We start from the raw sequence: 20,730 nt of genomic DNA, 5'->3' as shown, positions 1-20,730 counted from the left end.
CTCTCCACACTGATGGCGTACACTCCCTCAGGACAGATGTCATGTGATTAGAGCTCTGCACGCTGTGTGATTGAAGGCCAGTGTGTACACAATGACACAGGACTGTGTCCCATGTGTCTGGTACAGACTGAATCTTAGTCAGACCTCAGTAAATGCTGAATAAGGGAATGCGGGAATGAATGATGTGAAAAGACAGGCTCGAGTTTTGGCTCTACCACTTGCTAGCTGTGAACCCAAGTCAGTTATTTCTAGCCTCTCTGGGACCTCACCAGTGAAGTGAGAATCAGTAACACCCACCCCTCAGGGTTGTTGTATGACATGAGACGACACATGTGAGAGTGTCCTATAAACTGTGCTGTGCTTTACAACCGTATGGGAGTCTTAATAAAGCCTGGGGGGCTGACTCACTAGAACCATTTACTGTGCCTCTAACAAACGGCAGAAATGTAGATAAGGCTTAGGGGCTAGGATAGAAAAGGATTTTTATTGTAGCAAATGGATAGAAACTAGAATTTGGTGAACAGATTTGATCTCTCCAGGGGATCCACCCCTCACTTCCACAGGGGGCATCGGGTTCCTGACCCAAAGCATGCTCTGTTGATTCTTCCTGCCTGAATTCTGTTGAAATCAAGGATTAAGACTTCCTAGTTTTGATAGGGCCTTTTCGGATTTGTCACTTTAATTAGTTTTGGCATTTTATCTGGTTTCTTTTCATTAGTGGAACAGCCAGAGTCCTGAGATTGCAAACTCTCTCCTGGCTCCCTGGGGAGAATTCCAGTCTTTGGGGTCCTGGACTTACAAGAATCTTGGCTTGGCTCTTTCCTGGAAGCAGAGCTCTGACCACAGGACATGATCCAGATGCAACAGAGACTCCCCAAGCTGCCCTCTGGTATGCACTGTCTGGAGGATGGGCACGCTTGTAGCTCTGACTCAGCAGTGCAAAGGCAATGTATGTAACCAAAGTGTCTGTACCCCTGTAATATTCTGAAATTAAAATATAAATTTTTTAAAAAAGAGTGAAACAACCAAGCATGTCCTGAGCCATGAAGCTGTCTGTCCCAGCCCTGTGTTTTATCAATGACACTATCTTTCCTCTAGACCAGCAACTGGGTCTGAGAGGCAGTTGGAATGGGTAATGTCAGAAAGCCAAGCACTGTGCAAAGAGGCCCAGGAATAAATCATTCACTGCTTTATAATTTACTCCCAAATATTTTTTATTTATTGTAAAGCCAATTTTAAAAGATTTCAAACTTTTTTAAGAAAAGAAGAAAAATTATTCCTATCCCCACCATCTTCCACCAGCATGGTGAAGAAGGAAGGTACACTGATCTGGTGTCAGGAGGCCTGAATTCCACTTATTTGCTACCTCCTAGCTTGTGTGGCCAGGGACCAGTCACTTAATTTCCTCATCTGCCAGATGGACTGTTAGCATCCACCCATTCTGCCTCTCAGTGTTGTTATAAGAGTTAAATTCCTTCTTGGCAATTTTCAGGGACTTGCCCCATGGAAGAGTATGGGTTAACATCTGGACAGTGTGCCTCCTAAATGTCCCTCTATGGTCTGAGAAAAGGAAGAAAGTGGATAGGAGCTGTCATTTGTTTAACACCTGCCATGGATCAGTCACAATATATTCAGCGTTTAACCCGAGTCATGTAATCCTTGCCTTGCATGCTGTGAAGCAGGCCTTATATGTCCCATTTCCTAAGAGCTAAAGTGCAGCACCTAAAGCAATACATCCTGTAAATGACAGACCCAGGATTTGAACAGAGTTCTGACTCCAAAACCTGTGTTCTTTCTTCTACACGAGGTCAGTGAGAACAGGAGGACTTGGCTTCCTTCCTACCCCTTCCCCTCCAACATCATGTTCACTCCTCAATAGTGCAGAGAAAGCCCTGGCCCCACCATGGTTAGGTCTGGCTCTAAAACTGTTCAGGGGTGACGCTGCCTTCTGACCCAGACTCCAGCCTGATTTTGCCCACAAAGCCAGGCTGGAAGCAGTAAACCTTGTCCAATCTTCCCAAGTCTGATCTGGAACAGTGTATGCTTGAGCAGAGAGCACAGAACAGAGATGAGAACCCTGAAATGGGGGAGGAATGGGAGAGAGACAAATACGCCCTTCGTTCAGGATATTTGAACTGCCGAGCATCTTTCCTGGAATAAAAGCAAGACTAGACTCTTTGAAAAATCACCTGGGCATTGAATTGGGGCTCTGAAATGTCTTCTGCATCTTCTCAGACAAGGAGAAATCCCTGAAAACTCTGATGATGGCTTAGAATGATGCGTTTGCAGAAGTCACTTGGCTTTGGCTAGGGTTGCTATGGTGGTAGGAGGTATAGGGGGTAGAGGGTGAAATCTGCTGGAAATACTGATAAACCTGTTCTGGCTGAAACCCCATAGGGAATCCTTGGCAAAATTTTTTCCAAATCATGATAGAAAGTCACCAAATATAGGACATCAACTTAATTCTCCACCAATAGTAGACCAGGTTCAACTGATGTCTTTTTCTTAGAGTAAATTTAACACCTTTGCAGAAAGTGGCCACATGCCTCAGTAAGTAGAGGAGGTGGAAAGATAAGACCAGGGACTCTCAAGGTTGGGTCAGAGCCCCTCTGGCTTCTGTCCACTTGGTAAAGCAGTGGCTCCACTTGTGTCTATTTCTCTGTGTCTCTCCCTGCATGTCAGACAATCCAGCTATGATCGTCAGACTGCTCCCTTTACATTTGTGCTGGGGGCTTGGCAGGGAGGAGGGAATGGGGAAAGGGCTCCCTATTTAGAAATTGCATTGAGATGGAAAGACAATATGACACATCGGCTTATGTCAAAGGAACTCATTCTTCCCGCCTACAGCATTAGCAATTTCCTACCAAGGTTCAATTTTTAAAAAAAAGTATTGTTTGATTTTAATTCATTTTATTTGTAGCATAAATGAACAGGACATTGCTGTTCAGAACAGGGTGGGAGCCTGCTCAAGGGCAGAGACTTGGGGTGGGGGCAGGGGACGGGCACTTTGGTTATTTCTGAGGAAAGGAGGGCATAAGAGTGGGAGGCCTCTGGTTTCTGCCTCAAACCTCCTCTTATTCTGCCTCCCACCCACCCCCAGCCCCTCTCCCTGCTTCCGAGCAGTCTGGCTGGGGGTGGAGGTGTGGGGGAGTGGCCAGGGTGTGCAGATTCAGGATGCTCCAGACATGGCTGTAGATGAGATGGGGGCAGTGGGGGAGGGGAAGCCCAAAGTGAGTTGGACATCTGTAAAACCACCCCCTTCATCACAGCCAGGAAGGGCTGCTCTTTAGTCGCCTCCCTCCTCCTCACCTCCAGGCTCCTCCTTTCCTTTCATGTGAAATCCCAGAGTGTCGCTATTGGAAGGAGTCTCAGTGAGCTCCTAATCCAACAGTGAGCACCAGATAGGGGCTGGTTTGGTGCACAGTTGTGGGACCCAGGCTCCTGGAGCCCTGCCCAATGCCCTGTCTGCCACCATGACATGCTGACTGCCTATTCTCCTCCTTCACTCCTCCCCACGCCTAAACCCAAACTCAGAATGGTCTTTCTCTGAAAGACAAGGTTGAGGGACAGCAGTTCCACTTCTTTCCATCTCCTTCCCTCCCTAGGTTTGAGCAGAACCATGGCTCCTTCTTCTCATGTCTGGGTGGGACCCTGGGAGACCGGATTTGGTCTCTTCATATGGGAAGAAGCATAGTTGTGTTTTGGGGTTGGGCTTGTGAAGGAAAGGGGTTTTGGAGAGGAGAAGTTTCCATCTTTGGGGAATTTTTTTTCCTACTTTGTGGCTAGTTGTGTGACCACAATGGTATCAGCCATTGACCTAGGGGCAGGGGAGCATGCAGAGGACAACTAGGGGGAGGCTTTATCTTAGTGTTAAAAAAATACTTTTTAAATGTCTTTTTCTGAATGTGTGTCCATTTGTCCATTTATATGTGCACCTGTCTCTGTGTCTCTGTATCCCCTGCAACTCTCTTTATGTATCTCTGTCTCATCTTATGCCTCTGTGTCTGTATCTATCTTTGTCTCTTGTCTCTCTCTGTGTCTCTCTCTATTTCTTTCTCTCTGTGTCTCTCACACATCCTCACTCCCACACTCCAAATTCAACAGTTACTGGCTCACTCGGGCGCCCTAGCCCCTTCCTGCACTTCCTGAGGGGAGAACCTCCCTCACACTGCTAGGTTGAGAAATGCCAGGTCCGGAGTTGCTGCCGGGCTCAGAGACGCTGCAGAACCGCCTGCCGAGTGTGGAGGCTGAATCTGGGAACAATGAGAAATTATCTGTTAATTCTCGGCTTCTGCCACCTGCTTTGCTCAGAACAGGCTCCTTTGCCTTCAGTTTAGATGCAAATTCCCCCACTCGATGTAAGCAAAATATTGATTTCTCTGCATCACAGGCTAGGCCCTTGGAACAGTCTTGTGTTTTTTCACTCTCTGCAAAGGCAAAACAAGGCGCTTTGTTCTGCGAATTTCCCCAGGAACTCGAGAAGGGGAGGGAGAAATCACCGCGGAGTGACAGAGTTGCCATAAACACGGGCAGAGAGCAGTCCTTCTCTATTTGTATTTTACATAAACACAAACCCGTGGCTCTGGAAACTGCTAATGAGCATCTAGTGGGGGGCCTCCAAGCTCCTGTGTCTCCCAGGTGCTGAGGTCTGCATCGGTAGTACAGGAGGTGATGGGGGCTCTGAGCTCCTCAGGTGGGTTTTCAGAAGCACCAGGAGGGCGAATGGGGACGCCAGAGCCTCACTTGTTTTTGGAACAGGAACCGAACACCTCCCACAGGAAGGCAGCCCGGATTGTATAGTGTTGCCTGCTCCGTCCCTCCCGCCTGAGTTCCTAGCCTGCTCCAGTTGCAGGCTCCATGGGTAAGGGTGGAAGCTGCTAACTTGCCCCGAACCTGCCTCAATTGTCCCCTCCCCCACGCCCCCACCCCTGTGCCCACTGGATTGTAGCACCAACTGTGCCTTCAGCACCGTGGACAGAGCCAAGGCGCGTGTGGGGCAGAAAACCCGCCTGGCTAGGCCAGGGTTCTTGCAGGCCTTGGCTTGGCCCTTGGTGCCCAGGGCACTGGCTGCCCAGAGATCTCAAGTCCAGGGGCCGGCTGGTGCGGCTGGAGCAGATGGCACGCAGTGGAGACCGCCAGGAGCTGGGGCTCCGAATCTCCTCCCTCCGGAAAGTGAGTCACTGCCCGAGCCATTTCTAATTAACGTGTTAATTAGGAGGAAAGACCCTCCTCCCCCACCAGCCACTCCGGCAGACACCAGTCCTGCGGTTTCTGGAGGCTCCAGAGAAAATTTCCTTCCCAGGTCCAGGAAAGCAAAGGGAGCTGAGCCTGTAGCTCAGGTGAGCCCCCCACCGAAGGAGCCCCACCGCTGACAGGTGGAGAACAGGAGATTCCTGGGTCCCTGCAGGGCCCAGGTTCCCTGGCCTTCCCGAGGATAGCCCATAGATTTCCAGGGCTAAGTGAGGCACCTCGACACCCCTCATCCAATATGCTCGTGGGCCTCACTCCACATTTTCTGAGCCAAGCCCTACTTTAAGTCTAGCCTCAATCCTCCCGTTTAGTTTTCTGCCTTTCTGGCCCTTGTTAATGCTTGATAGAAAGACACGTTATGTCTGGTGGTACCGCACCGAAGCGGGGAGGTGGGTCGGCGGCAACCGGGAGCCCTCTTGAAATGCCCCCCCATTCCTGTTGCCAGAAACTTTCCCCTCCCGTTGCCATGGAGAGAGACGGCCGCTGCCTCCCGTCGCCATAGCAACGTGTGGGACCGCGGACCGCAGGATTGCGGGGCTCAGAAAGTCTTCTTGCAGTTCGCATCGCCCGGTTGTCTTGGGGTCTTCTACCTCCCAAGGTGGGACTTAGGGCATGTGTGACTAACTTCTCCCATCAGGGACCTTGGCGAAGGTCCTCCCACCCCCAGCCTAGTCATCCCTCTTTCTGTTATGGGGTTATCTATTTCGCTGCCACTTGTGTGGCATGTGGCAGTTTACCCAGTGTTTTCACAAACAGTACCTTTATATCCCCAGGGAACCCGCGAAGCTCTCGAAATTATTATACTTATTTTACGGAGAGGAAAACTGAGGCTCAGAGAGGCCCAAGGTCACACACACCAGGCAGTGCACGCAGAGCAGGAACCCGGCCTTGCACCCTCCAAGTTTCGGGACGGCCGGGCTCCCCCGCCTCGAACCCGCCCGGACCCAGGCCAGTCGAGTGTAGAGGGGGCGGCCGTGAGGCGCCAGACTTGCCAGCTGCCGCGGGATGCCACGTGAGGGGCGGGGACCCTGCGGGGAAGTGATTAAAAGCAGAGCGGAGCCGCAGGGGGCCGCTGCGGGGAGGGTCTTCTTGGGGCCGCCTTGCCCCGCCCCAGCCCCGCCGCGGTGCGGGTTCGAGCGGCTGCTCCGCAGACCCGGGTGTCTGGGGCATGAGCGGGGTGTGGGGGGACGGGGGGCCTCGGTGCCAGGCGGCGCTCGCGGTCCTTGCCTCGCTGTGCCGGGGCCGGCCACCCCCTCTCGGGCTGGACGTGGAGACTTGTCGGAGCTTCGAGCAGCAGCCCCCCGAGCGGAGTCCCAGCGCGGCCGAAGCAGGTAAGCGAGACCCAGGGCCCCCTCCCTTCCTGGATTCTCGTCCTAGCGGTGCCCCCTCCCCAAAGCGCCGGTCCCAGGAGCCCCGGAACCTACAGAGAGAACTCCAGCTCGGGATTCTGGATTGGGAGCCAGCCTCAGCCAGTCCCCTGGCCCTTCGCCCACAGAGCAAGGAGAGGTCCGAGGGGACAGGGGATGGAAAGAGCCCCCATCCCCTCCCCTGTGACTGCTGCGGGGGGCCCAGCCCAAAGCCTGGCTCCGGGACGCGGCACCCTCCGAGCTTCAGTTTCCCTCGCGGCTCTGGCTCGCCCCGCGGGCGATCTGCCAGGAGAGGGGTCCGCGATAAAGCGGGAGACGAGGGACACCCGGCCGAGGAAGAAAGCCGGTCTCCTAGGGAGTGTCTAGGTCCCAGGGTCCATCAGTCGGTCTGTCTGTCCGCCGGTCCGTTCTCTCGGTGAAAGCGGGCCAAGCTCCCCGGGTCTCTCGGGAAGAAACTTGGGTCTGCAGCTGGCACGAGGTCTTTGTGTCCGGGTGTCTCTCGGGCTGCGAGTGGCTTTCTGCGTCTCCGCTGGGGGGCGGGGGACAGGGGGCGGGGTGGGGGAGGGTGTCGCTGCGTCCTCCCCCCACAACCTCCCGCGCCCCTATAACTCGCCTCGGTCTCTCTCGGACTCGGACTCGCGCCCGGTGCGCTACTGAGCCGGTGCCTCTCGCCGACTTTGCCAAGAGGGCGCCTCCCGCCCGCGCCGCGCGGCCCCTGCGTCGGACGCGGCCCGGGGCGGCCGCCGAGCCGAGTCGAGCTCGCCAGAGTGGGTGAGTCCCGAGCCCGCGCCCCGCGGGGCCCCGGCCCGGCGCGCAGCGGCGGCGCCTCCCGAGAGTCGCGACAGCGGGAATGGCGAGTCGCGCCCTGGCGGCGGGAGCTGCGGGAGGGTCGGCAGCGTGGTGGCCAGCCGCCGGGTATTTACCTGCTGCACCAGTGCCTGCGGCCACGCTTGCCGGCTGCAGTGGGGCTTCTTTGTCCCAACGTCTGGAGGGTCCTAGGCGGGAGGGAGTATCGGGTCGCGTCCTCTCCCTGGGGCAGCAGCTGGGGGAGTTCGAGGCCTGGAGAAAATGCGGAATGGGGGTGGGGAGATCCTGCAGGGACCAAGGCGCCGGGATACCTTGAGGCTCAGCAGACTCCACCCGCCCTTGTCCCCCCAACCCCGGTAGTGCTGGGCCTAGGGGTACGCGGGAGTTGCCCCGTGTCTCCGCACCGCTGGCGCGGGAAAGGGAGGAGGGGGCCGGGAGAGGCAGACATTTGGTCCCCACACGCTTCTCCAGACACAAGAAGCCAGGCACAGGAGCAGGGATTCCGGGAGCAGGTACAGGTGGGGCAAGATCCCCAGCGGCCGCAGGTTCCAGGGCCTTGTTTTCACTTGAGGTTAAGGGTCACATAGAGGTAGATTTCTGGTGAGCTCCCCGAGAGCTGTTTGGGGGAGGGGTAGTGGGCCAAGGGGAGGCTGTGTATTTGAGGAGAGCGCTGTGTCCAGCCTCGGGGTTAGTGAAGCCCCCACCTCAGCCCTGTAAGGGTCGTAGGGGGCGCTGCTGTCTCTGTGGTCCTGGAAATATTTAATCAATGGGTTGATTACTGCAGCAGAAGGGACTAAGGTTAGATAAAGAAGAACTTTTGGAGGGTGGTACAGTGATGGAGATTGGGGAGGCTGATTCTCCCTCTTGGAGATTCTCAGAACAGATTAGGCCCAGCAAGTAATATTAGACTTCAGTTCTCTGGTGCCCTACCTCCTACACCACCAGACACGGAATTTCCCCCAAGTCAGGCAGTCTTTTCCTGCCTCTCCCTACTCCCCAGTTCCTTTCCATCTTTTCCGCCAATGATCCATCTCCAGTGGGGCCTTTAAGCAGGTCCTGACCCCTCAGAGCCAGACGGTGAGAGCACACCTGTCGAGTTCCACCTGGGATGGAAGCTGCACCTTCTGTCTGTCCAAGGTAGAAATGCTGGGGGTTGGGGTGAGGGTTGCTGGGGAGTGGGGGTGCATGTGTGTAGCACATCCTGATAGGAGGAGGCACTGGTGTTCTGGCTCCAGAGGGATGCCCTGTAGTCTGGAATGACAGGTGCCTACATGGCCAGGTTGAGGGAGAGGGAGGCCTGAGGGGTGAGAGTCAGCAGGTTGGGATGAATCAGTGTGCCTTCCCCTGCAGGCTGCCTCAGAAGGCGAGGCCGAGTTGTCAGCCCTGGAAAACTTTAACTTTGGCTGCTGAGTCACAAGCCCCGGGAAGCCCAGGGGCCACACTGGGAGGCTAAAAGGGATAGGGGAGACAGAAGGAGGCCCTTGATCATAGAAAAAGAAAGAGTGGTTTTGGGATCTTGAGGATTGAGATGACCACGAGGTCTGGGGAGATGCTGTGGAGCTCAGGACAAAGCTCCTCGGTGACCCATCTTCCAGCCTATTCTCTGCATCCCAGAGCTACTGCCTGAGTCCAGATTCTCTGGCCAGAGTTATACTGAAGCTTTTCATTTGCAGTTTCATGAAAAATGCAAGTGGCTGCTAGAGCATTTCCAGCTCCCTTTACCATGTTTTGTTTTCCCTGCCTTCCTCCTGTTATAGATTTCTAGTAACACCCTGAGATTCCACAATTGAGATTCAGACTCCACTGTCATTTACCAAGAGCCTCCCATATGCCAGGGTCTGTGCTAGGAATTGCATGGAAATCTCAGTTAATCAGACCCTGACTTGGAAACACCTGTACACAAAGTGTCCCAACTACAAGCAAGTTCCTCTTTTTCTTTAAAGCCACAGGGTCTGCTTTCCTCCTTAATACACCCCAAGTGTACCCTAACAGGCAGTTCTCCTTGTGTCATTTGCCTTGTGGAGGTGAATGAACTTTTTCCATAGGCCAAATTCCAGAGGGTTAGGTATGGTTAGCATGGATTCTGGACTTAAGGTAGTAAGCAGAGGTCCAGAAGTGTTCCAGAAAATGCAGGCCTGACAAAAGCTCCCGAGCCGCTCTCCCCCTCCCAGGCTGGCAGCCAGGAGTGGTTATTCTCCAGCTCACCTGTGGCCATGAGATGTATGTGATGTTTGCTCACTTTGCTACTGACCCTGGAGATGTTTTGTGATTCAGCCACCTGGCTTTGAAGTGGCCTTTGGCAACACAGAATTTTTTTCCTGCTTGTGATGACAAATGAAATGCACAACATTTCATTAAAACACAAAGTCCTGTTTTTAGAACTGAATAATCAGCCACTCCCTTACTCTTTCTCAATGGAAGGAAGGAATTCTGCATATTTTTCCTGTTTTGAGGAAAGGTGCCATACATGATCCTTTAGAACCCATGGAAAGGACTCTAGTGTGTTTTGAGCTTTAGAATTCTAGAAGCAAAGTCTAGTATCTAGGAGTTGTACAGCCCATAGACTTATGGTTCTAGAAGTCCTCTAAATTTGTAGTTCTAGAAGTTCTCTCTGACTGTGGGAACCTCGAGTGGGGATGGTAGTTTCAGTATGCGCCATAGCACCAAGCTTTGTACTAAAGGTGTGTTCTCTTCTAATTGTTCTAACTTTACTTTGTCTTCCCTGTCCACAGAATTGGGGGTATAACATGTGGCTGCAAATAATTAGGACTGGCACTAAGCCATCTGGATCAAGCCACGTTTCTTTAGGGTCTGTGTAGGGCTGTCTACAGTGGGGGAAAGCATGGTAAGAACGAGTCCCGACTCAGCTAGGCAGCACCCTGCTAGCCTTGCTTAGGAAAAGAAGCCTCTAAGGACTGGGCCACACTTAGGAACTGAAATCAGAGGGGCCTTTGAAAGTAGAAGCAAACAGGGGAGATAATGATGGCACTGCCCCAACCCTCCCATCTCTCTTTTAGGGGTGCTGAACTCTTTTTCTTGCTCCCCGAGGACCCATCCAGACCTCTCCTCTCACTAACTGCAGATATAAACAGGGAGAGGAGCAGAGGGAAGAGAATTTCTGGCTTTCTCTCTGCCCCTCCCCTCCGTCACTCCAGCCTTGATCCCCCATGTGGAGGGTGCCACACACCCTGACCCATCAGGCAGAAAGGTACAGTTGCCATCTGCCAAAATAATAATATTAATAATTGCTAAATTAGTGCCAACGCTCTGTTAGCTGTAACACTCCACATTAGTCTCCGATTTATCTCTGAATCCCCTAATAATGGTGGAAGCGGGCACCCAGTCATAAAGCTTGGTGCGGCCCTAATTAGCTCAGCATTGTCTCTCCTCATCACAGCTTTTTCAGGAGCATTAATTCCTTCTGTTTGGACACTGCTAATTATCCCCATCGGTAGCTCAGCCTGGATCTCTGAAAGAAGGAAAGGAAGCAGAGGCCCTCTGCTCCCCTCCCCCAACCCTGAATTTTAATTACACCGGGTTCTCCTAATAAACTTACAAGCCCCAGCAGGGCTTATTATTAATGGACCTCGTCTGTGAGCCTCAGTACACAATAGCCCTGTTCTCTCGACACACATTCACACACTCAGGTATTCCTCAGGCACATCTATCTCTGCACCGGACTTTCCCGAGGCCGCTGGTTGGCTGCCTGCTGGCTGGTGGGCAGCCCACAGTGTCTACTTTCTAGAGAAGGAGAGAGACGGGGTGGGCATCGTGAGGAGGCCACTCATAATCCCAGTCAGGCCAAAGAGTGCAAGATGCCTCCCCAGCTTCTCTGTCCAGCCTGGGGCTCTACAGCTCAAACTTCAGTCTCCTCAGATGCCTAGTTCAAGAGCCCAGCGTTTGGCCTCACTAAATCCTAGGTTCGAATCTCAGCTCTTCCGCTTAATGCACTGTGCCCTCAAACAACTCACTCAGTTAACATCTCTACATTAGTTGATTTATATTTCGGAGGTGAATCCCAATGTCTTAGAAAGGCTGTAAAGGTTAAATTAGATCACGTAAAGGACATAGTGCTTACCATGTAGAAATACATAACAAGTGATATTATTAGTATTAATATTAATGGTTCTGCCCAGAGTCTCTTCCCTTCCCAGGCTAAACTCTGTTCTCCCAGGCTCTTGAGCCTCTGCGTCACTTGCTCTCCGGTCTCCGGGCTGTGCTTTGTCTATGTCTCCGTCTGTGTTTGTGTCCTTGGCCGAGGCAGCTCCTGCTGCCCACAGCCTGAGCCCTGGACGTTTCTGAGGGTCCACCAGCAACGCCAGGCCCTGGAGCCAGCCTGCTCTGGCTTTAGGGCGTGGAGGGAAAATGGTCCTTTCTTTTTGCCTCATCTCCCTAGTTTATCTTTTCAATTACAATCTGTTAGCGAGAATGCCTGTTACTGTTACAAAATGGATTTTCCTGACGTGGGAGCCCATTAGAAAAATGGGAACAATAGCAAGTGATGAGAACTGCTGATGAATTCTAACGCTAGGGGTGGAGACGAGGGGAGGGGAGGGGGTGTCGGGGCTGTCTGTGGAGAAAGAAGTGTCAGTGGTGGGATAAGAAAGCCCTGGGCTGCTAATGAATACCCCAGCACTGTCTGGAAGAGAAGGGAGAACATGGGTCATTACCTTGGCCATTTAAGTCTCATTTAAGGTGACAGGCAGGTCCTGCCCTGATGGCCTTCAGGGGCTCTTAACCTCCCAGGAGAGAAGAGGAGCTGACTTCCCATAGATGCTTTGCCCTCTCATCGGCCGTCTCACTTCCCTGCTGTGGAGATCTCGCTTCTCGGAGACAGACGAAGCTAGGTCTGTTTTGTACACCATAAACTGTTATCCTCCAAAAATCGAAACATGAAGAATACTAGCAGCTTACATTTGGGGAGGCATTCACCATGTACCCAGGACTGTGCTCAAAACCTTAGCTTATTTAATATTCACAGTGATGTTCTGTGAGGTGGGGTAACTAGAATCCTCACTACGTGAAAGAGGAAACCAAGATTTGGAGAGGTCAGATAACTTGCTCAAGGTCACACAACTAGAGAGCAGTGTAGAGGGCGTGTGCTCTGTGGTCATCCTGGTCCTGGTGCCCACCTGAGCTGCCCAGCTGTGTCTGAGCACCTGGCAAAGTCCAGTTTCCCAGCCAGGCCCAGAAGCCATGTGTCCCGGCATGAGGCCATGTCACTGCACATGTTTCCAAAGCCTGGTTCCACAGCTTTTTTCTCTGCCAGAGGCTGTTGGATAATTGGGCTGCCACGTTTCCCAGACCAGGTGCCCATGGGCTACCGGAGCCCCTCTGATACCTGCATGAAGATGTTTAATAACGAATATTGAGTAACGGATTTCTTTTCTCCAATTTCCAAGAAAACTTTACAGGAGCATGGGATATTCTCAATTGATTTTTCTTCTGTGATCATCTTCTTACTCCTTTGGAATTCATTACTATTCACCAGCCGATAGTAACAACAAAACAGCTGGGAAAGTAGCAAGCAAATGAATATTAATAGAAAAACTTGGAGATATTTGATCTTTAATATAGTATATATTATGTCTAGAGATAAAGAGAGTTATATTATTTATGTATGAAGTAGTTATTATTTCTGTTAGTAATATTGTTTCTTGGTTTATGATGATAAGGTTAAATCTATCTCTACTTATTAGTGTTCATGGTTTGCAGGTATTCTGCCCATTAAACACATTTCGAAACTAAGGGATATTCAAAACTAGACTGGGCATAGCTATTAAAAATAGCTAATATTTATTATATTTCTTATTACATTCTAGGCCTTATTCCCAGCACTTTTGATATACTTTTGGTCTCCTTTAAACCTCACAATGACCTTATGAAGTAGATAGCACTATTACTCCCATTTTATAGAGGAGGAAACTGAGGCTGAGAAATGTTACACAGTTTGCCAAAGTCACACAGTTTAAAACCAGTGGAGGTAGACATTGCATGAGCCCAGTCTGATTCCAGAGCAATGTTTCTTTCTCTCTAGGCGGAAGGGGAAATAAAGGAGGAAGAGAGGGAAGAAGAATGCAGATACTGAGAAAGTACTTTCTCTTTCTCAGTGTTGTACTAAGCACTTTCTCCCTCGCTAGAGGCTTCCCTCTCGTGTCCTGAAGCTAATGCATGGTATACAGAGGAAGAACACTGCATCAGTGCTCAGAAAGGCGGCAGAGTTGCACATCAGAGTTCTGTCTGCCTCACAGGGTCAAGATTCGAACAAGATGTGAGTGGGAAATGGGTTCTGAAGGCTCTTTGTGCACTAATGATTTCCTAGGAGGTAACATGTCCCAGTGAGCTGGCCTCAGCCAGCCCAGAATAGTCACATGTCTTAGGTCATCTGGGCCTTTGCCACCCCTTCGGCTATTACAGGAGCCTACATCCCTTCCTAACCTTACTGTACCTTTAACCAGGGGATGAGGGCTACCTGAATTCAAGGCCACATATAGTGATTTTAAAGGGGATAAGGGCCAGGTGTGGTGGCTCATGAGTGTAATCCTAGCATTCAAGGAGGCCAAGGTGGGAGGATAGCTTGAGCTCAGGAGTTCGAGACCAGCCTGGGCAAGAGTAAGACCCCCGTCTCTACTAAAAAAAAAAAAAAATAGAAAAAATTAGCTAGGTGTGGTGGTGTATACCTGTAGTCCCAGCTACTCGGGAGACTGAGGCAGGAGGATTGCTTGAGCCCAGGAGTTTGAGGTTGCTGTGAGCTAGGCTGACGCCACAACACTTTAGACAGACAACAGAGCGAGACTGGGTCTAAAAAACAATAAAAGGATAAAAAACTAAATAAAGAGGCTAAATCCTCTACATTCACCTCCTCCCCCCAGCCTGTTTCTGCTCTTGCCAGCCTTACTCACCACCTTGCATCCTCTATGAGGATGAACCTACTCAGTGTTCAGGACTTAATTCCCTTTTCATTGCCTGCCAGTGAGATGTCAAAAGCCCAGGCTTTCCTGGTCCTGGAAGAAGATTCCGCAGGCATGGGAAGGGTCTCCTGGTTTTCTGTAACCAGTCTTGAGTGCTGGGTGCTGATTCCCAATAATCCTTACCTTCTGTCTTCCCTGATCACAGCTCCAAGGGAACAACAGCTGGGGGTCACGTGGAGAAGCAAACTAAATAGCAACCACGCTGAGGAAAAACTGATTCTCCTGGCCCACCCCTTCCCCCACCTCTCTATTCATTTATGAATTCAGTTTTTTTTTTTTTTTTTTTTTGTCAGGCTGAACATTTAAATGCACTCTATGCTCTCTGGATTCCCCCTACACCCCCTTCTCATTAAAATTCTAATTATTACCAGAACAAGTAAGATGTATGATCAAAGGAAAGCAAAGCTCTAGAAATACCTTTTGTTTTAGGTGACTCATGTTGCAGAGAATGCCTCCAGAGCAGACGTAGCAGAGAACAGATGTGAAGGGTCTAGAGATGGCCAGATATGTAGAATAAGGACACAGATATCTGTGGTGGCTTTCCTGGTGAGCCCACTGGGATAAAGGCCTGAAGAATAGTCTCCAAATTATTCAGCAAAAAAAAAATTGACTTAGCACCTCTAATATGTGTTTATTTCTTCCCAAGTTATATACATGTTCTACAAAGGTGACATTGCAGAGCCAGACTGGCTGGGCTGAGCCCAGTTCCACCGCTTAGGAGTTGTGTGACCTGTGCAGTTTATTGAACCCTCTGTGTCTCACTTTCCACACCTGCAAAATGAGGGTAATAATCATATCTGTTTCACCAAAGAGGATTAAACGAGTAAATATATAAAAAATACTTTGAACTTTGGACATAGTAATGTTGAATAAATGAACTAAATCCAATAATAAAATGCTATTATTATTTTCGACATGTATAGCAAAGTTTTGATTTCTTTTATTTTAAGATAATAAATAAGTATTAAAATGACCAGGGTTTGTTTCCCCTGTGCCCCCTGAGGTGCATGCACACCACACTGGGGAGACCTTTAGTCTGGAAGTTAACTTAGAACTTTTTCTTGGTCCCCAGCAGTGTCTAGGTGAAGGACTAACTCCAGCTCCTTTGGCCAGGAAAAGGCTCCAAGGTCTCTGTGCAGGGAGCTGGGTGGGGGGGAGGGGGGTCGTAGGTGGCTCAGGACTTGAGGATTCTCTGCTGTTCTTTGCTATGCATGGAGGAGGTGTCTGATCCAGGCAAATAACTGCAACAAGGGACTCAGAAGGCAGTGCCGGCTTCCCAGAGAGAGTAGCTGATGCTCTCACCTCATTCTCAGATCCCTCTGGATGTGGGACAGCTTTGCCTGGAGTCTATGTGCTGTGATAGTACTCCGGATCCCCTCAGGAGGGACCTGGGCATCTATGCACCCCAAGCCTAGCTCAGAACCTGGCACATGGCAAGTACTCAGGAAATGTTGGTTGAACTTAATTGAAATGAGAGATAATCACAGCCCTTTTATGTGCCATTCATTCATTCACTCATTCATTTCCATGTGCCAGTTTCTATGCCAGGCCCTGGGTCAGACAAGTCGTAAAAACATGGGTCATAGTAACCTACGGTAGCCTACAATTTAAACAGAGACAAACAGGCTGAGACAGAGGAAAGAATGCTAGGCTGAGTAGTAGACTTCTGGACTCTGGTCCAGGCTCTGTGTCTGACCAACCTGTGACACCAGGCAAGTCCCTTCTCTGGACCACTGCTCCCATCTGAAAAAGCACAGCATGGCCTCAGTGCTTGTGGGGTCATTTCTCACCTTAAATGCTAAGATTTGTAAGGCATTGGGACAGGCTGATCCAGGGGCTGCAAACTCACAAGCTTGCAGGGCCAAGCAGGGAACAGGGAGTTGAGGGTTGAGGTGGTGAGGACACACCCCTACAAGGGGTCCCCACCAGGCAGGAGCACAGGTGCAGTCACCAAGTCATTGGTCTTTTCCAGAGAAGCTGGATATCTGGGGTGGGTAATAATGGTGGCATTTCTTAACTTGTCAAGTATTATGCAAGCCGAATGAAACTTTTCTGCTGACTTATCCACAAGTGACCTTTTCGCAAGCCCTGCCGGGCGCGCCGTTGGTTCACAGCCTTTTGACTTCTCCACTCAGAGCAAGAAGAGGCCTTGGGCTCAAAGGTTCACGCCAAGATTTGGAGAGGGAAGTGGGATGAGCGGTCTGCTTAATCATTTCCTGTGAAGGGAAGCATCCCTCACAGTTCTCCTGGAATAATAGCCATTTCACTGGGGTCATGGGTGGGCTGGGGGTGGGGCAGTGAGTGCCCACCTGGAAACCCATCACAACATTCAAAAATAACAGTTTTACAGCAAAGTTCTTGAATAGCCACAAGAATGGAAAAGGACAGCTATAGAAATCATTTGTGCAGTCATACGTCAGAGAGATTGCCGGTTTGTTTACAGACTACCGCAATAAAGCAAATATCAAAATTGAGTAAGTTACATACATTTTTTGGTTTCTCAGTGCATATAAAAGTTATGTTTTGTAGTCTATTATGTGCAATAGAATTATGTCTCGAAAAATGTACATACCCTTATTTAAAAATTCTTTATGGCTAAAAAAGGCTAGTGATCATCTAAGCCTTCAGCAAGTCGTAATCTTTTTGCTGGTGGAAGGTCTTGTCTCAGTGGTGATGGCTGCTGACTGATCAGGGTGGTAACTGCTGAAGGTTGGGGTGGTTGTGGCAATTTTTTAAAATAAGACAAAAATGATGTTTGCTGCATCGATTGACTTTTCCTTTCACAAGAGATTTATCTGCAGTATGTGATGCTGGTTGATAGCATTTTACCCACAGTAGAATCTCTTTCTGAATTGGAATCAATTCTCTCAAACCCTGCCACTGCTTTATCAACTAAGTTTATATAATATTTTAAGTCCTTTGTTGTCATTTCAACAATGTTCACAGCATCTTCACCAGGAGTAGATTCCATCCCGAGAAACCACTTTTTTTGCTCATTCATAAGAAGTAACTCCTCATCCAGTCAAGTTTTATCATGAGATTGCAGCAATTCAATCACACCTTCAGGCTCCACTTGTAATTTTAGTCTCTTGCTATTTCTATCACATCTGCAATTACTTCTTGCACTGTAGGCTTGAACCCCTCAAAGTCATCCATGAGGGTTGGAATCAACTTCTTCCAAACTCCTGTTAATGTTGCTATTTTGACCTCCTCCTGTGAATCATAAATGTTCTTAATGGTATCTAGAATGGTGAATCCTTTCCAGAAGATTTTTAATTTACTTCACCCAGATACATCAGAGAAATCACTATGTATGGCCACCATACCCTTACAAAAATGTTTCTTAAATAGTAAGACTTGAAAGTTGAAATGACTCCTTGATCCCCAGGCTGCAGAATGGATGTTGTGTTAGTAGGCATGAATGCAACATTCATCTCATTGTATAGCTCTATCAGAGCTTTTAAATGACCAGGTGCATTGCCAATGCGCAGTAATATTTTGAAAGGAATCTACTTTTCTGAGCAGTAGGTCTCAATAGTGGGCTTAAAAGATTCAGTAAACCGTGCTGTAAACAGATGTGCTGTCGTCTAGGCTTTGTTGTTCCATTTATAGAGCACAGGCAGAGTAGATTTAGCATAATTCTTTAGGGCCCTAAGATTTTCAGAATGGTAAATGAGCATTGGCTTCAACTTACAGTCACCAGCTGCCTTAGCCCCTATCAAGAGTGCCAGCCTGTCCTTCGAAGCTTTGAAGCCAGACATTGATTTCTCCTCTCTAGCTAAGAAAGTCCTAGATGTCATCATCTTCCAATAGAAGGCTGTTTCATCTACATTGGAAATCTGTTCAGAGTATCTACCTCATTGTCTTACCTAGATCTTCTGGATAACTCGCTGCAGCTTCTACATCAGCACTTTTATGTTATGGAGACGGCCTCTTTCCTCAAACCTCATGAACCAACTCCCACTAGCTTCAGACTTTTCTTCTGCAGGTTCTTCTCTCAGACTTCATAGAAATGAAGAGGGCTAGGGCCTTGCTCTGGGTTAGGCTCTGGTTTAAGGGAATGTTGTGGCTGGTTCGATCTTCTATCCAGACCACTAAAACTTCCTCCACATCAGCAATAAGGCTATTTTGCTTTCTTACCATTTGTGTGTTCGCTGGAGTAACACCATTAATTTCCTTCAAGAATTTTTTCCTGGCCGGGCACGGTGGCTCACGCCTGTAATCCTAGCACTCTGGGAGGCCGAGGCGGGCGGATTGCTCGAGGTCAGGAGTTCGAAACCAGCCTGAGCGAGACCCCGTCTCTACTAAAAATAGAAAGAAATTAATTGACCAACTAAAAGTATATATACAAAAAATTAGCCTGGCATGGTGGTGCATGCCTGTAGTCCCAGCTACTCGGGAGGCTGAGGCAGGAGGATCACTTGAGCAAACAGGAGGAGTTTGAGGTTGCTGTGAGCTAGGCTGACGCCACGGCACTCACTCTAGCCTGGGAAACAAAAGTGAGACTCTGTCTCAAAAAAAAAAAAAAAGAATTTTTTCCTTTGCATTCACAACTTGGCTAGATGTTTGACAGAAGAAGTCTACCTTTAGGCCTGTCTCGGCTTTGACATGACCTCCTCACTAAGTTTAATCATTTCTAACTTCTGATTTAAAGTGAAAGATGTGCAACTCTTCCTTGCACCTGAACACTTAGAGGCCAGACATTGTAGGATTATAAATTGGCCTAATTTCAACATCATTGTGTCTCAGGGATTAGGGAGGCCCAAGGAGGGGAACAGCCAGTAAGTGGAACAGTCAAAACACATTTATCAACTGTTTGCCATCTTACATGGGTGAGGTTCATGGCATCCCAAAACAATGATACCATCAAAGATCACTGCTCACAGATCACCATAACAGATACAATAATAAAGTTTGAAATGTTGTGAGAACTACCAAATTGTGACACAGAGGCATGAAGTGAGCACAAGCTGTTAGAAAAACGGCACCACTAGACTCGCTTGATGCAGGGTTGCCACAACCTTCAATTTGTAAGCAACGCAATATCTGCAAGGCTCAATAAAATGCAGCACAAGAAAACAAGGTGTGCCTGTATTTAGCTTTGAAATATACTGCGTGGATTGGGTTCTAACTTAATAGAAGTATTTATTGAGCCTACTATGTTCAGAGTTCTGGGAGTTCAGAAGAAATTCATCTGTGCCCTTAAAGAGATTATGCTCAATCTCATTCACTCGAAGTCAGCTCAGTGTTTATTGCGCTCCTCTCTTTGGCTCAGGAGGGGTGGGATATGAAAGAGAAGACACGAGTTGGCAGCCTCTGCCCCCAGGGCACCACAGCCTGTTAAGGAAGAGAGCTGTATATAAAAATGATTCTAAGTCTGGCCATAGTAACCGCTCTAACAGAAATTCAAACAGCATCCAAACGTGAACGCTTCATGAATTTGCACATTTGCTTAGGCCGCTATTAAATATTTAAATTACTTTCCTTTATAGGCAGTGAGGGAAGCAACCCAGGTGCTCCCCAAGCTGGCCAGGGGGTAGGGGGTGATGCTTGAGGCAAACACAAGATTGCAGATAATTCACAAGGTGGACAACCGAGAGTCAACCCTAAAACCGTCTCTTCCTCTGACCTGGCAGCTTTCTCATGACCATTCTTTTCTCTTCTTCCGTCTTTGTCCCTTCCGTGTGCCCCCTCTTCCAAAACCCTCGCCTGCTTCTCCCCGCTTCTGTCTGTCTCTGTCCCCCCTGCCTGGCTCTTGCCGAGGGCAGGCGCCTCTGTCAGCCTCCTCGCAGTGGTAGTTATTGTGTGTGGCGTGGCCCTGGTGGCAGTTTTTCTCTTTCTCTTTTGGAAGCTGTGCTGGATGCCCTGGAGGAACAAGGAGGCCTCCAGTCCCTCTTCTGCTAACCCCACCTTGGAGGCCCTCCAGAGCCCCAGCTCCAGAGGCAACATGGCAGACAAGCTGAAGGACCCGAGCACCCTGGGCTTCCTGGAGGCCGCCGTGAAGATCAGCCACACATCCCCAGATATCCCGGCCGAGGTGCAGATGTCGGTCAAGGAGCACATCATGCGTCACACGCGGCTGCAGCGACAAACCACAGAGCCAGCGTCATCCACCAGGTGAGGGGTGGCCTCCTCCCTTCCCTGACCCCCACACATCCACACGCCCTTATTTAATACATTGCTGAGATTTCAGCCTGGGAGGGTCAGAGGCAGAAATAATAACATGTATCCTTCGATTGAGAAATATGTCAGACGGTGTGATCCTTGATGGGCGGTCAACTAGGAGGTGGCCACCAGGAAAAGGAGAACTTTGAGGCAGGGGGCTATGCACGTGG

At 49.6% G+C, this 20,730-nt stretch overlaps 1 protein-coding gene across 3 annotated transcripts in view; it reads left to right on the top strand.

Annotated features, from left to right (window-relative positions):
• Window positions 1-6,418: 6,418 nt before the first annotated feature.
• Window positions 6,419-20,730, top strand: part of SYT6 (synaptotagmin 6) — a 62,536-nt gene continuing 48,224 nt past the window's right edge. For 2 of the 3 annotated variants that reach the window (XR_001157443.3, XM_012778415.3), the window contains exons 1-2: window positions 6,419-6,581; window positions 20,164-20,512. Coding sequence is in view for 2 of the 3 variants with exons in the window: in XM_012778415.3 (XP_012633869.1) it covers window positions 6,419-6,581; window positions 20,164-20,512 (512 nt within the window). In the remaining variant the exon portion in view is untranslated. The remainder of the gene's footprint in view (window positions 6,582-20,163; window positions 20,513-20,730) is intronic. The other variant, XM_012778419.2, reaches the window with a different exon arrangement.

Source organism: Microcebus murinus, chromosome 2, assembly GCF_040939455.1.
Source record: "Microcebus murinus isolate Inina chromosome 2, M.murinus_Inina_mat1.0, whole genome shotgun sequence".
Taxonomy (NCBI): domain Eukaryota; kingdom Metazoa; phylum Chordata; class Mammalia; order Primates; family Cheirogaleidae; genus Microcebus; species Microcebus murinus.
The sequence above is the reverse complement of the archived record's forward strand: the minus strand, read 5'-3'. Positions and strand labels throughout refer to the sequence as shown.